The 17,349-nt window shown below is 42.4% G+C and overlaps 1 protein-coding gene across 3 annotated transcripts in view; it reads left to right on the forward strand.

Moving 5' to 3' along the window:
• The window catches only part of LOC119460930 (uncharacterized), a 72,525-nt gene that overhangs the window by 20,729 nt on the left and 34,447 nt on the right, over window positions 1–17,349 (forward strand). For all 3 annotated transcript variants that reach the window (XM_049666832.1, XM_037722071.2, XM_049666833.1), the window contains 3 exons: window positions 9,067–9,119; window positions 9,446–9,494; window positions 16,428–16,581. In XM_049666832.1, the coding sequence (XP_049522789.1) occupies window positions 9,067–9,119; window positions 9,446–9,494; window positions 16,428–16,581 (256 nt within the window). The remainder of the gene's footprint in view (window positions 1–9,066; window positions 9,120–9,445; window positions 9,495–16,427; window positions 16,582–17,349) is intronic.

Genomic DNA, 17,349 nt, shown 5'->3' on the forward strand with positions numbered 1-17,349 from the left:
CATCCTAGCTTTCCCTGTAGTGAAATAAAGCTGAGTGTGATGGGTGGGCTAGGCCGGTAATGCAATGCAGTTCTATTGCTCAAAGCAGTAGTGTCCTGGCGAACAGTGTGTAATATTATTATGTAACACTCAAAATGGATGGCAGTACCTTAAATAGTTGAGCACCGCATGCGAAATGTGAAAGATGTGGCTTTGGCTCCCATCTGCGGCAAGTTATCTTTTCATCCACTTTCAATTCCCTTTATTATTTCTACATACGATTCCACTTGCCAGTGAAAGGAGCGATTTCAAACTTCAACCTCTTCATTTAGTGTGCTGTGCACACTAAATGCTGAACCGGAAATGCGAGCCGAAAGGTGCTGATGTTTCAGGGAAAGAGCATGGCCACTTATTCCCATTGCGATAAGCTGGGCTAGTATTTGGCAAGTTTTACGTTTAAAAGTGCTGCAATTCCTGGTGCATTTTCATGTGGTCTTTTATATAATTTCACAAGCTTTTTTTTTTTTTTTTTCCTGTCAGTACAGTAAAATCAGAGACCCTCGGTTATAAGAGACATTTGAAAATGGTTTGGTTGTTTTTTGTATGTTCGCCATGTTAACATCGCATGCAAGGGACATGATGGTTACAAGAGACACTCAGTTACTAAGGACAACGTTTTTAGGTCCCTAGGGTAAATTCTTCACTATTTATAAGAGACACAACCAAGACACGCTCATGTGACGTGGCCAACGTCGTACCAACCGGTATGCACTGCAATTTTCATTCCCTTGGCTCAATTTTGTTCCTTTCCGCAGCCAGATGTCATTCCTCGCATGGTTGATTCTACAAATTGCACTGAATTTTCTGTCATTATGCTTCTATAATCGCTGTCGCACTCCCACGCCGACTCTGCGACAGAGTACCATTGAGTTGGATTTCCGCCACAGCGTCTGCGGTGTTGTTCGCTTTGTATGCTGGTAGTTGGACTCCGAAGCCATCACCACGTTTCCATGAGACAGCTCTGTTCGCATCAAAGATGTGTTTAAACACACTTTGATGCACATGTATAATAAAGTGGTCTAGTCCGACTCCTCAGTGTTTTTTATAATTTTTGGTTACAAGAGACATGTTTCCCGTGTCCCTTGAGTGTCTCTTTTAACGAGGTTTTACTGTATGTATAAAGGTCCACACACCTAGATTGCTTAAAGGGGCCCTCGAACACTTTTCAAGCCACAGTCTTTCTGTTACAGGTGATGTAGGCTGTTGGCTGGAGATGCTTTTAGTGTAGGACAAAGGACCGATATCAAACTAATTAACATTTTAATCACGCTAACAAATCGCCACATCACTGCCGACCGCATCATTGTCCAGTAGCGCTCACCAGAAGCATCAACGTCACCGCTCGCTCCTCCATGATTGGTTAAAAAACCGAGTTGCAGATAACCAGTGCATTGCAGCAAAGACTTTATCAAATAAGATTTTGTTTTGTTTTTGTTTGCTGTACTTTTTATATTATACGGTAGGGGGGCTGGCTGCTCTTTTGCCTCTGACCAATGCTGTATGTTATATAGAAGTGTGCACGCAAGTTCGAAAGCATCTCGATTCTGGACGCTCGCGAGCCACCTTGCTGCCTCGTTTTGTGTTGTTTAGGCAGGGCTAGTTTCTCACCTCGGTGCATCGTTGTTCGTGTTACTGGACTGAACTGCCTGCGCAGGATAGGAAAGAATAGACATTGCGCAGTCCTAGGATGTTCGACCGGGAGTATCAACCGTGCCTAGGGAGCCTACATGGACTGGTTACAAACTGGTCCATGTAGGGCTTCTCAACTACCTGGTGCGGCTCCAAGTGGTTTGTTACCATGGTGCCTTGTTACCAGTGGGCACGGAGGCACGATGAACGGAAGAACCAAAGGCTTACACACCTCTTTTTTCGTCCTGCAGTTCGTCGTTGTCTTCGCGGCCGGCGCGTCGGTGGTCGGCCTTCGGGATAACCCTCCACCCTTGGACGGAATTTGTGATGCCGCCTCTGCTCCGGATCCACACCTGCTGGCAACAGCTTACGTGGACCGGACTGTACGCATCGAGCGCCACCTGCAATTCCGCCAGTGCGCAGCTGCGACATCAACGTCATCACGACTGGAAAGGATAAGACCAAGCATGGAACAGTATCTTTCCAGTGGGAACGGAGGCACGATGAACGGAAGAACCAAAGGCTTACACACCTCTTTTTTCATCCTGCAGTTCGTCGTTGTCTTCGCGGCCGGCCCGTCGGTGGTCGGCCTTCGGGATAACCCTCCACCCTTGGACGGAATTTGTGATGCCGCCTCTGCTCCGGACCCACACCTGCTGGCAACAGCTTACGTGGACCGGACTGTACGCATCGAGCGCCACCTGCAATTCCGCCAGTGCGCAGCTGCGACGTCAGCGTCATCACGACTGGAAAGGATAAGACCCAAGCATGGAACAGTATCTTTCCAGTGGGCATGGAGGCACGATGAACGGAAGAACCAAAGGCTTACACACCTCTTTTTTCGTCCTGCAGGTTAGTTACCTTTCCAAATTGCCTTGTCGTAGCTTCAGATCAGATGATCCCTTTACTATCGTGCTTCCGTGCCCTGAAGCAGTCATATTGCCTTTTTGCTCCTTGCTGCTTCTTCTTTGTGGGGATGTTGAAAGCAACCCGGGCCCCGATAATCTTGTAGAAGTTCTGCAAACAATGAAGGACTTGAATGAGCGAACAAAGAGAATTGAATCAGCGCAAAAAACAATATTGGAAACAGTAGCTGAGGTAAAGCAACATCAGCAGTCTGTTTCAGAAGCGATGTCCGAAATAAAGGACAGACTAGCGAAAGTTGAACACCAAACTTCCGTTTTCGAGCAGTGGCAACAAGATATGAAAGAGTTGCATGCCACGGTAGAGCGTCTCAAAAAAGACACGAGTGCGTTTCACTCACGTCTTGATGACACAGAAGATCGATCTCGAAGAAACAATCTGATCTTTTATGGAATACCGGACACCGCTGACGAAACTTCATCAGAATCGGAAAACAAGATACTAAACCTGCTGAATAACACTTTGAAGGTTGACATCACAGGTTCTGACATATGCCGTGTGCACAGAATTGGTCGCTTTGATTCGGCGAAAACTCGACCACTAATAACTAAATTTGAAACCTATAAAACCAGGGAGCTCGTCTCTTCAAAGCGAGGTTTGTTCAAAAACACGGACACAGCAATGAGCGAAGATTTCTGCCAAGCAACTCGTAACATAAGGAAAGATTTCTGCCAAGCAACTCGTAACATAAGGAAAAAATTAATAGAATATGGCAAATCGAAAAGCACGTTTTTCAAACTACGATATAAAAAACTAATGTTGGATGGGAAATGCTACGCATATGACGAAGCAATGACAATATTTATGAAGTGCGCAGAACGCATACACGTGGCACAACTCTTCGTTCTGGCCGCACGTTACCGCCAAGTTAGGGCCATCCGAGGGGAGGTGTCTTAGAAGATCGCGGGTGTTCAGTTCTTTTTACTAACATTCGTAGTTTTTTTCCTAAGAAAGACGAATTATGTAGTGTTATTGACGACTGTAATGCTGACATTATTGCACTCACAGAAACATGGCTAAATAGCAAAATAACAAACACCGAACTGTTTGAGTGTGAGAACCAATATGTTGTTTACCGAAGTGACCGGACAGGTAGAATTGGTGGTGGCGTTCTGCTCGCCATTAAAGAATGCATTAATTGTTTTTGCGTGACCATTGACACGAATTTAGAGCTAATTTGGTGTTGTGCAACTATTCATTTTAAGAAAATAATACTAGGTGTGTGCTACCGATCCCCATCAAGCGACTCATCCTTTTGCGATGATTTATGTGATTGTTTAAATAACATTACCATGCGTTTCCCTGGAACTGAAATTATACTCTTAGGCGATTTTAATTTTCCTAACATTGTTTGGTCACACCCCAATCCCTTTTCTAATCCTTCGTCGGCCGAGGCCAATCGGTTCATTTCCATTTGCTCTGACTTCGGCTTATCGCAGATCGTCGGACTTCCAACATGTGTAGCACAAAACACATCATCACTCCTGGACCTCATTCTAACGTCATCGCCCAATAACCTTTCTGCGGTGACGCACATGCCCGGACTGAGCGATCATGATATCTTGCATTTTACACTTACAACAACACAACAAAAAGCATGCCGACAGCGGGAAAAGTTCCGAGATTATAAAAAAGCTAACTATCAAGCCATCAACAAAGAACTGTGCATATTTCTGGATACTTTCCTACCACTTTATCTGAAACGCTCCGTAGAAACTAACTGGTCTATTTTCAAAAATAAAATCAGTGAGGTAATCGCCAAACACGTGCCCCTTCGATCCGTCTACGCTAACAATAAAGCACCATGGTACAGCACATATTTGAATAGGATATCGAACAAGAAAAAACGTTTATTCCGTACAGCGAAACATTCCTCAAAACAGACACATTGGCTAGCATATAAAAACGCAGCAAGTTCATATCTTAGGGCCGGTCAGCCAAATTTTCATTCCTTAATTGTACACTTCCAAATTTATTACAAAGCGCTTCTGGGAAACTATACGAGGAAATAGCCATAAAACTGGAATATCATTGCTGACAAGTTCTGGGGACCCAGTACCTGACCTAATGTGCTCTACAGTGCTTAACAATACCTTCACTCAGTCATTCTCATCACCTCAGATTCCTGATCCGATGCCTGAGATAAATTCAACTAACTACCACTTCATGGGGATCCCATCATTTTCGACTCAACCGGTATCAAAGCCATAATACAGAAATTAAAACCTAAAGCATCATGTGGGGTAGACGAAATCAATACTACATTTTTACAAAACACTGTGGAATACTGTTCAATTATACTAGAATGTATTTACTCGCAATCTTACAACTCTGGCACCTTACCGTTTGATTGGAAAACTGGCAAAGTAATCCCCATTCAAAAAACTGGACCAACCCATGATCCAGAGAACTACAGACCTATTTCACTTACATCTGTACCATGTAAAGTTATGGAACATATAATATATACGCATCTAGTTAATTTTCTTGAAAATAGCAACTTCTTCACAGTTATGCAGCATGGATTCCGTTAAAACTTCTCCTGTGACACTCAACTTATCCTCTTCACTAATGGCCTACATGCCAATTTAGATTCTGTTTTTTTAACAGACTGTATATTTCTTGACTTTGCTAAAGCATTTGACAAAGTGAACCATGCATTGCTTCTTCATAAATTAAACGTCCTAAACATAGACCCTGCTGTAATTAATTGGATTCGCGCGTTTCTGACATCACGTGTTCAATTTGTAACCACCAATGACGCGAACTCACCTCTAGCTCCAGTTGACTCCGGTGTCCCGCAAGGGTCCGTGCTCGGTCCTTTATTATTCCTAATTTACATTAATGACTTGCCCACTCACGTTTCCTCGAACATTTGCCTATTTGCGGATGATTGCGTCTTGTATCGTAAAATAACTATTCCCTCAGATATTCTAGCAATTCAGGAGGATCTCAATAACATAAATGAGTGGTGTCGTACGTGGCGCATGGAACTAAACATTAAAAAGTGTAAGACTATGAGGATTTCTCGTACTAACGTGATCTGCCCCACCTACACGCTAAATAACATCCCACTAGAATGTGTAACGTCGTACCGATACTTGGGGGTTCACATTGCCAGCAATCTATCCTGGAAAACTCATATTGACCACATAACCTCTAAGGCCACTCGTACACTGGGATACTTTCGTCGGAAATTTTCCCTAGCACCATCATCGCTAAAACTCTTATTGTACACAACTTACATTCGTCCACAGCTTGAGTACGCATCATCTATATGGGACCCTGGTCATGACACCCTCATACATTCTCTAGAGGCAATACAGAATCGCTCAGCCCGTTTCATTCTCACCAACTACCAAATAACTGCAAGTGTCACTAACATGAAAGCTCTGCTACACCTCCCGCTGTTATCAACCCGCAGAAAACTATCTCGCCTATGTCTTTTCCATAAAATCTACTACCACAACGCATATTTACGTTCTATCTTTGTTCAACCACCACCATACATTTCATATCGCATTGACCACCGCCAAAAGGTAAACATTCCGCGCTGCAACACCGTCCGCTTTTCATATTCATTTCTTCCCCAAACGAGCAAAGATTGGAATAACTTACCCGCATCACTTACAAGCATAATTGACACCAATAACTTTAAAACCACAGTTCAAAGTTTCATTTTATAAATTAATGTTGCGATTGCTTGTTCTGCATAATATCTGTTCTTATGCCATAATTTTAAGTTATGGCTTGTATTTTTATATGATGCTTCTTTTTCGTTTCTTTTCTTTTTGTTACGCCGTGTATTTTTGCTACGCTTACCAAGTTTCTATTTACCATTCTTATCATTTTGTATACCACGTTTTGCGATGTTCTGCCATGTTTTTTCCCAGGTATTGCATCAAGTAATTATCTAACATTTCCAGGACAATTCTTATTCTTTTTTATTCTTTTTTTTTTTGTTTTCCTTCCTTATTTCTTCTTGTTCTTTTTATTGTTTATTGATATCAACGCATTTAGCTTGACATTTTCTTGGAAAGTTTTTGCTTATTTGTACTTGTATTTTTTTTCTATAATCAACGATTGTGTGATTTGCCTGTGTATTTACCTCGCCCCTCCCCTCTGCAATGTACAACTGTACCTTGAGGGTATAATAATAAATAAATAAAAAAAACAATGTGACCATCACACCAGAGTCCGTTAACGTGAAACGGAGGCAACCATGGTGTGCCAACTTCCACTACGTTAGCACTTGGAGCACTTACTATTGGTAGCGAGGGGTTATGTCAGTGGGTCAGAAAAATTAGGATGGGAGACCATGCAGAATTAGAGTTGAGGGTGCAGATTTTCTTGTATTTTTAAATTTCTTGGCTGAATAACTTTGGACTGTGCACCCCTATCACTGCTGTTCTTTTTGCGTTTATCTCTCCAATCGTCAATCTCTGCAACACGCAAATGAAACATGGTGGCTTGAAAAGGGTTCGAGGGCCCTTTTAAACACTGTTATCGGTCATTTCATGGCATCTTCCACAACTATTGCATTGATGCCTTATCAATTAGGCTGGGTAATTAAAGTTGTTTAACCTTAATTATCATGTCTAACATGAGTGATGCTCATCTGCATAGCGATTTCCATTCGTGTAAAGCAATCCATTTTTTTTTAATTCTTGGCGATATTTAGTTGGAACAACCGGTATAACGGCTGGGATGCAGAAGTATTGCAACTACCGGCTACTTCTGAAGTGCCTGCAATTCATGTGGTCTTGTTTTGAATAGGTTTCCTTGGAAAGACACGTGTTTAGATGTAGTGACCTTTCAATGGGAATTCTATGTAAATTACTATTTTTAAAGGTTTTACTTAGGATTATGTATTAACGCGATAGCGTTTAGGGCCCCATATCGCAGAAAATCCGGCGCGGGCATTGGCACCCGCAGCCGAGAAAATCATCCCCAACCACGTTTAGGTATGCCACACCATTCTATCATTAATGTTGCTCATACCTTGTCCTGCATTTTTGGCAAAGCTATTCCTCGGAATTTTGAGAATGACAATCCACAAACAAATGTCATGAAACAAAACACCCACAGCGCATGCCTTTTATGTTAAATCTTTTCAGACTGAAATGTTAAAAGTGTGAAACAAATACGGAAACCTGAAAATGATGAAATTTCTTTGGCGCAGTTGTGCACTATCTCCAGGATTGGCCCACGCAAGAGGCCGCGTTTCCACCAGAAAGATCCACCTACGGGCATAGCGTTCGCCGCTAGTGTTTGCCAGTAACCATTACAGTTGCGTAAGCTGCAGTCATTGGGAACCATGAGTACCAGTCAGGGGTCTTTAATTGCTATCGCGTTCCACTCTTAAAAGCGAAGTTTAAGCGTCCTCCCAGTTTTGAATTGCACTTGTTGAAATGTTAACCACTATATGAGATAATTTTAAAAATTACTTTGCGAATGTTTTCATTTTTGTCAGTGTCGGTAGACCCTTCCCCCGCATTTTATTTAGTTTATTTTTTATTCCATTTTTGTTAGTAGGTAGGTTTTAGTCTTCTTATCAAATCGTGCTTAGGTAAATGGGATTTGCCACTGGACTTTTGCTACATTGCCAAAGCATTGTTCGATAGTGTTTGATTGATTGGCTTAAACATCCGAAAGTCACACATTGGCTGTGAGAGTTATGTCGTAGTTGGAGTTTCTCTGGATTAACCTTGACCATGTTTAACTTGGCTGCCACTGCCAGGACCAGGTTTAATTCTTGGCCGCGGTGGCCACATCGCGACAGTGGGATAATGCAAAGACGCTTGCGTTCTTATATTAGTTGCATATTGCTATGAGAACCATGAATGGGAACACTTGAGCACACATCTCATACCTTGACCACGTGGTCGTTGCTGTTTTGATGTGGCCAGATCTTAATATGGGGTGAGAGCAGTGGCATTCTCTTGGTTGCTATAGCTCCACAACACAGACCTTCCCCAGCAGCTGGTCATTGCAAAGGACATCAGTTTGTCATTTTGATGAACACTTTGCTATTTAAATATGTAGTGCTGTGTTGTGTTTACATTAAACACTTTGTCAAGTCAGGTGATAACAGATGTGCTTATTTTCGTGCATCATGCATTCAAAGGAAGGTCTATGTGAAGGTAGTGTCTGCTTTCTTCAGTATCAGGCCACACTTCTGGACTTCGCAAAATACTTGTTCTGAGCACAAGCATCCAAGTGCGTCAGGCGCAGTACTATGCTCCATTCAAGGTTTGTGTGTCAAGCGTGTGAAAAGCTGGCTGAGCAGTACAGCTGTATCCCCTTTTCTGAACTGGCTACACGTTGATGACTAGCATGTTGGATTAGTGTCTGCCATGTATTCAAATTCTCCCTTTCATAGTGCTTATGACTGTATAATTAATGTGCACAAACTGCAGTTGTGTCTAATTTAAAAAAAAAATTAATTATTTATGTGCTTAATTTGTCTTTCAGCGTCGCCAACAGCGAGAGAAGCAGCAGTCAAGCAAGTCGTCCAAAAAAGACAGGCAAGTGCCTTGGCCACAATCAAGCTTAAGCTTCATTGGCGTTCAACTGTGTTCAAATTAATGCTATTGTATTCAGTGCTCATTACCGTTTCATCTATATTCACTGATATCCCTGTGACAGTGCCTTACCTCACCTGTCTAATGCGCATGGGATTGGGGGCAAGGGGAAGGCTTGCCTTAATGGGGCACAGAATTGATATTGTTTGCCTATGGGCTAGGGAGAAAAAGGGCATGTGACACATTTGTGCTGCCCCATCGCATAAAAAATAAACCTAGTGCATGCCTCTGCCTGCTGCCTAATTCTTCTCAATATTTGTCATGTGCAGCTCCAGCAGTTCCGAAGATGAAAAGAGGGAGACAGATGAGGATGAGGATGTGAGTTCCATTTAATTTCAGAAATGATTGGAGGGAAATAACTACATATCCTTTTCTGTTATGTGGGGCACTGATGCATGGGCATGTTGCTGTGTGCACAAGTTGTTAATCTTGAGAAATTATTGCCATTGTTGCATGCATTAACTCCAATGTTGTTTAGGTGCCATGAAAAAACACTTGTTTTCCCATATCAAAACATCCCCCTTGTAGTCTAAGCACTCCCTCTCTCCCTACAAAAGGGGATAGCGAGAGAATATGCAAATGTAAACTACTTAGTCTTGTATGTGAATGCTGGCTGTTGATAGTTAGGATAACGTTGTGACACTACCTTTTAAAAGAGTACCGACTACTGACATGACATTTCCAACTTTTCTTTTTGTTGCGTTAAATGAAGGTCCTGGTCCTTAAAACCCCAGAAAACATATTGTGCCAATATGTTTACCTCTTAGCACCCTAAATAATTTGCTATAACAGCATTTCTATGAGCCAGTTTCATTTTCCATGAGGTGTATGTGTTGTGATGCTATGACAAGTTGGCAATGTAGGAGCAAGAAATAATGTTTTGGCAGTTGCCGCTGTGGGAACGCTAGACTCTCACGTGTCCCCTGATGCTGTTTTCCCCTCATGGCTCTCGCATCTCCTATAATCTGGCTTGCCTGCGTAGCTGAGCGCTGCCGGTGGTCGGTGTTGTTGCAGATTAGTACGAGAGATGGCACGAGTGTTGCGCTGCTAACACCACCTAACAGCGGGGTTACTTGGGTGCAAAAGGAAGTAGCCTGTTCCTCTTTGGCTTGGGGTCGGCTAGCTGTGTGGACATTATGCGTGCTAGCTGGCCCTTCGTGGGACCGTCCTGCGGCCCTTCGTGGGACCGTCCTGCAAAAGGCTTGGGAGCAGGACACTGGAATGAACACAATCGTTTGAACGCACTACCATTCATGTATACGGTCACGTGAACGATTAGGTGTTGGCGTCCAGCATAGGAGCGAACATATTCGCTTGCTATCCGGTTGCAGTGAGTCGAATTTCCTTGATTTATCGCGTGCCTGTCGGTATGTTGGTTATAATTCGGCTGACTAGATTGGTGTATAAAAGGTGCAGTAACTGCCCTTGTGATTGTGTGCACTACTGTGCTGTCATTCCTTTGTCCCAAGGGCACATTTGAGACCCCGCATCTCAGCTTTCTCGGTCGTCTGCTATGCTGCTCCTCATTGTGCAACCTGATGTAGCAGCGTAACAGACCATCGAGCAAGCTGTTGTAAGTGCCAAAATTTTGCAATGTCCTGCTCCCACGTGACCGCCTTCCGTGTCGTGATGCCATGACATATATGCCTCCTGGGAAACGAAACCTAAACTGGTTTGTAGAAAAGCTATTAAGTAAATTATTTAGGCTGCTCTGAGGTCTGCCAGAATATATTTTCTGTGGTTTCGCGGTCTAGGACCTTCACTTAGCTACATATATGAGAAGTAAAGAATTTTGTCTTTACTCCTTTGAGGCAGAATTATGAACAACCTCAGAATGTTGTTCATAATTGTGGGCAACTTGTTATGGGGGGGGACAGCCGCAGGTTCTGCTTAGGAAGCTGCAGGAGGATGCCACGTCAAGTTAGAGTGTGAATGCCTAGAGTATAAAGAAGTAGAATGATGGCTAGTAGTCACTTACGTAATTGACTATAGTTTTTCCATACATTCTTAGTGTTTTTGGGCAGTTAAGGACATTTCAGTATTGTTTTATTTGCTTTGAATTAAGCACTCTCCCATACTTTGTCCATCATGGGCATTAAAAAAAAAGTGGGAGAAAGCCATTAGATTGGAGAACGGAGAGAGCCCTTAAATTTGAGACAAATGTATTCATTTTGTTTATAACTAACAAAACAGCTACCCTAGTAGCTTTAGTAACGGTGTATAGCATTAGTGTGTCAATATAGGAGATTTTAACAACCGAGCATCTGTTGCGTGTTGGTATCCATCTTAGTCACTTTTTTTGTGCATTAAATTTCTGCAGGGATTTGTAACACAGAATAGAGAGTTGCAACACTATGGAAATTAACACCGCAGGCTAAAAAAAAAAAAAAAAAAAAAAAAAAAAACTACTGTAAAGGGGCTGACTTTTGATGTTTTCACGACTATATAGATACACAGACAGATACAGTTGACCCGCATTATATTGAACTCGCATCCAGTGCAAAAATGCCTTTGTTAGATCCAAAATTCATTATGAGCATGTATTCTTTACACACTAAAATTGGCAAGAAACATTTACTTTGTTACGTTTAATCATTTGTTATATCAGGATTTGACTTTAGTGGATCAGTCACAAGGAGTTTCACTATGCTACTGTTGCCACAAAGTATGCCTATAATCTGAGGAAAGCATGGTTGCGCGAACAGAAAAGAAAGACTTGGTAAGAAAAGTAGGAAACGATAGGTCAGGCGCTGATATGCCTATAATGATGTGCTTAGTGAACTGAATGCAGTCCTGGCAGCAGGTTCATGGTTTCATATTTATCAAACATATTTATCATGGCAAAGCCACTTTTCACCCCTTAGGATGAAGGGTCAGGAGCTCGGAATAAAGAAGTTTGAGAGGGTAGATGCTGTAGACACACAAATGCACCAACTGCTTCCTCATTTCTCCTCCCCCCAATATAAGTGATTAAGTACCAGCAGGCAAAACCCATAATGCATCTAGCCTTAGCATAGGTTGGCGCAAAGTTGTTCCTTCACTCTGTTGAGAGCCAGAAAGTGCCAGCCCTCAAACTAGGCAGACACCGTGCTTAGTAAGCCTCCTCTACGCTTCCTACACAGTGAACAGCAGCTGCTCAAGGAACATGTCTAGCCTGCATGACCACAAGTATAACTTGAGAAAGCATTATTATGGAAATGTAGCTTATGAATCACCAAGGAGTGTTACTGAAGACCAGTAAGCTGAGTGTCAAGTGGATAAACATTTAATAACACTGGTTGCAGAAAAAGGGGTGAGAGCAGCTACCCTCATGGCACTAACAGCAACGGTTCACATGTGCTGTTGGGGTCTGCCTATTGATCCCATTAACAGCTTCAACTGGTACCATGGTGCACAGCTGGTTCTACATTTTGAGAACTTTATCCGTGATGCCTATAATGTGAAATGTCAAGCTTGCTGATAAAATGAGTTTTGCTCGAAAAGTCTTTACTGTCATAGAACTTTATTTGCTGAGAAAAACAGCCCTTACTTATTTGTAAATTTTACCTGTGTAACTTTATTATTTGGCCCCGCGGATAACATATGAAAACATGCATTAACTGCCTTCCTTCTGTATTGTTGCCAGCCAGGTGCATAAGCTCAAGCAAGTGTGGAGTTAAGTCACTTATTGGCCACATGCAATCTTATTTCTAAGTCATGTGCTACATGGCATGAGAAGCATGTGCTTTGAGATGTCCATTGTTGAGCTCGTATTTGGTTTGTCTAGTTATGCTTTTTATGTTCTAGGTTGTTTATGCATTTGAAAGTTCTAGGCTCCTTTCTAATCTGAGGGACATGGGGGTTCACCATGCTTAGGTGGCTTCTAATTAGTTTAACTGGCCATCTGATAATCTATTGTTAGTGCCAGCATGTCTCCGTACCAGAGTGGAGAGTATATTAGGTTAGGGGATGTATAAAACTTGGGGTGTTTAGGAGTAGCAGAAATTTAGGTTTAAATTGAACACATCTGGCACTGCAGCCTGCAGTACCATATGGCTGAAGATAAAAATAATAAAGGGAAAAAATATTGGGAAATATCCACTACTTGTGTTCGGTTAGCGTTGTGTTACCAGTAAGAGTAATGTATAAGCAGCACCTTATTACCATATTTTCCGGTGTATAAGACGCACCCCCTGCTTTTTGCACGATTTGAAGAAACAATTAGTATACAAGACGCACCTATATTTACTCACTTGCCACAAATAAACTTCATTACGTGTGGTTGCGTAAACTTGCGGTACTTAAATTAATATCTCGGACAACTTAGTCTCTGTAAGAACACTTGCAAAGCGCCAAATTTGCGGGGGGAAATTTCGACGACGACACATTAAGAAACATCCCGCATAAGCGCAGGAGAAACATTTTATTTACTCAAAACCTTCAAAGTCTTCGTCTTCCTACGCGCTGTCGAAAAGGTTGGCAAGTTCTGGCGGTAGCATCACTGCGGCACCCCCTTTGGCTTCCGAATCGAGTCGTTGCTGCTTCTGTTGTGCTCAGGCACTGATGAACCTTGTAGGCCTGCTTTGCGAAACCCTGTAGTGACTGTAGCCACCGAAACCGCACCGCCCGAGCGACCGCGCCTGTCGGGCCACAAGGCTCCGGGGGGAGGCTGCGAGGGGGGAGGCCACGTACTACGATGTGCGCTCCCGCCTGGATGGCTGTATCTTGAAAGCAGGGTTGCCAGATTTGGCTACTTTGCACCAAATTGGCTACTTTTTGTGGCTGTTGGTGGGAAAAAATTTGCCTTGGCTACTTGGATACTTTTTTGGCTACATTTTAAATAGCTTGGCTATTGTAAAAATTGGACAGAAATATGTGTAGCTCATATTATGCAGCAACTTTAGCAAATATTTAGGCCACTGTATGACTACGGCAGTTCAAATCTATTCAAGCTGGTCCATCATCATCATCATCAATACGACGCGGGCGCTTTGATTTAATGCAAAGGATTTCGTACTAGTGACGTCACAGCATGTGCCATCTTCGCACTGACGTTCGACGTCAGGCCTGCTACACATTGTTGCGCCGCAGATTGTAGACGCAAACTGGTAGCACATCAAATGCTTCATGGGAAAGCACGCTCGCTTTGGGCAGTTGTTCCGCAAGCACTTGTTAGAAACAGAATGTCTGATGATCTCCTAGGGTGTGTTCCAATTCTGGCCAGCTAAGGAGACAGCCGAGACAGCTTTGAGGGCATGTAATGACCCGCCGCGGTGGCTCAGTTAGCTAAGGCATTGCGCTGCTGAGCACGAGGTCGCGAATTTCGATGAAGGCGAAATGCAAAGATGCCCGTGTGCTTGCATTGTAGAGCACGTTAAAGAACCTCAGGTGGTCAAAATTAATCCGGAGCCCTCCACTTCGGCGTGCCTCATAATCGGAACTGGTTTTGGCACGTAAAACCCCAGAAAGAAGGGCATGTAATGGAACTCGTTTCAAACCGTCTGGAAGACACTTCTGCGACGTGACGCTACCTCACGGCGACAAGGAAAAGTTGAGAAAAGCGCAAATTATTGTTACAAAGTAGGCTGTATGTGCGCTTTGTTACTTCGATGTTGTCTTCGCAAAGCTGTCTACTTTGACGTCTTCATGATAATTGGAATGAGACTTAAGATGGCCACTGTCCACTTAGCCGTCTACTTTTCCGTCTACGGCAAGTATTGGAACACAGCCCTAGTCTCGATTTGAAGGATAAGTTTGGACTACGACTGAGGAACTTGACCAGCCTCAGCTTTGATATCACTCCAGAAATGATTGCCAAAGTGAACTCAAAGGTTTACACCTGAACTGCAGCTGTGATTCCGATTGTGTGATTATTTTCTAGAGTGTGGTTAATATTCTAGGCATATAACATGCTAATCAAACCGATGTTAGCGTTAGTCATTTATACATGTTGCATAATGCTTTTTGTGTGTTCCTATATCTGCTAAATGCTGCTTTGCGTGTATTCGCAGGCTTCTTTCACGCTCGGAAAAACACATTTATGTAGCACGTATTGAGCAACAGAAAGCTGTATCGGGAGTTTTTCATGTTGCTCTACAATCTTCTCATTAAACCTTGGATAATTAGGACAGTACTTCTCGAGTTAGATAATTAGTTACAATTACCTAATTAAATCTCAGTAACCAAAAAATCACTGGCGGCTACTCATTGTTCTGGAAACAATACGCACTAGGTTTGCTTCGCGTAATGCCGTTCATTTTTTTTTAAATTGGACTGCGTGATAGCTGGGACACCCTGTATATAAGACGCACCATTGTATAAGACGCATCACCGAAAATTTTGGAAAAAAGGGTGTGTCTTCTAGACCAAAAAATATGGTACACACAACTGATTTTTTTCTGGTTTTGAGAAGTTTATAATGCCTATAGTTCATTACCCCTTACCCTTCCTCCAGTGCAGGGTAGCAAACTGGAATCTCTTCCGGTTAATCTCCTTGCCGTACCCACCCCGTTTCTCTCTCTCTCTCTCTCACTTCTGGTTTTTCGAGCCAAAAAATCTGCATATTTGAGCAGCCTTGTTCTTTCATGCTTTCTCTTGTCTCCAATAAATTTTCAAAGTTCAACTTTGTTTGGCTTTGTTCACAAGATTGTATTGCAGTCATTAGTGTCCTTAGGCTGTGAAAAATTGGAATAGTTTTAAGGACAGCAATTTTGCTGCCTGGACTTCATTGTCAAGGCAAATGAAGTCTTCCACTATTTATTTGTTGCATACGCTATATGCATAATGTAGGAAAGATGATTGATTCATGGTAAAGCCAGCTGCTCCTGTTTGAACAGATGCCACCATCCTTGTTCCTTGATGCTAGGCATCTTTTGTGTGGCAGGCTATAGCCTGAATTTTTGTTCAGGCACAAGTGCTTACATAAACTGTTACGCTCTCTGTACTGTGCTGCAGATGTGCATGTGCACGCTGCTTTTTTGTATGAATTCTTCACTGACTGTAGGAAATCAGTGAAAATCCTGAATATTCAGTCCTAGTAAAATTGAAGTCATTTACTGTATGGTCATTTACTCATTAATTGAAATTTTTTGAGGTTTTGCATTCAGCTACATTTGTTTTTTCTCCAGCATTCACATGTGTATGTTGGTGTCTGTTGTTTACGGTGAAATAGAGGGAGCCCTGAATACATACTGGATTTTAAAGACTGGATGGACATCTTTTATGGTGTATGGTGCAGAAGATTGCTAATTGCACTATTGAAATTGATTTCAGGAACTGGACCCCAACAGTGCTTTTGTGGCCATGGCACTTAGCCGAAAGGCCAAAGGAGCTGTACCAAGGCCCACTGTTGCCTCGGGTGGCGTCATTCCCAAGACACCAAAAAAGTCTGCAGATGACGTTGTCACTCGGAGCCGGAAGCTGGCCCGTATGTTTGTGCCTGCCTTATTTGAGGTCTAATATGTGCACCATTTTCTTTGTCAATCTGTGCCCTGCCAGCACCTTTTCTTCAAAACTGAGAACATATTGAAGTGAATGCAATGCCTTTCGATGTATATCGGGGTGTATTTCTTTTTAGACCATACATAATTTTTTAAGGTTGCCTGTAGCAGATAGCATAATTGTAGTCCTTGATCTAGATTACTCGAAGCAACGAACATTACCCGCACAATAAATTGAAAATTGCATAGGCTACTCGTTAGAAATTGGCACATATTGTAATTTACTAATTGTAGCTGGTGAGTTGGTAAAGCGTATCCACCTAAAATCATTTCTGAGGATTGTGCCAAAAAGCTTTCGGTAAAAATACACTGTAACCCTTTCCTTTCTTTAGCAGAATGCTTTGTTATAAATTGAAGCACAAAAGTAACTGGTACACCCATGTATTTTGTCGCAAACTTTGGGAATGAATACCTCGAAACTGGTGTCATCTTGAAAATTGCTCCAAGTGGATATGCCTTGCGAAGTCGCTGGCTGCAATTCGTAAATTGCCGTATGTTCCATAAGTAATTAAGTATAAAGCTCATTAGTTAATGTTTTTTAATCACTCAATTATGCATTTTGTTTTCTCAAGAAAATAATGTCTGCCTCTTTTGAGTAATGCAGCTCAATGACTCAATATGCCGCAGGTGATTTTTGGAAATCCTGTGTGGTCTAAAAAAGCATCCAGTATAATCCTTAAAAAATGGTTGAAAAG

Source organism: Dermacentor silvarum, chromosome 1 (assembly GCF_013339745.2).
Source record: "Dermacentor silvarum isolate Dsil-2018 chromosome 1, BIME_Dsil_1.4, whole genome shotgun sequence".
NCBI classification, from domain to species: domain Eukaryota; kingdom Metazoa; phylum Arthropoda; class Arachnida; order Ixodida; family Ixodidae; genus Dermacentor; species Dermacentor silvarum.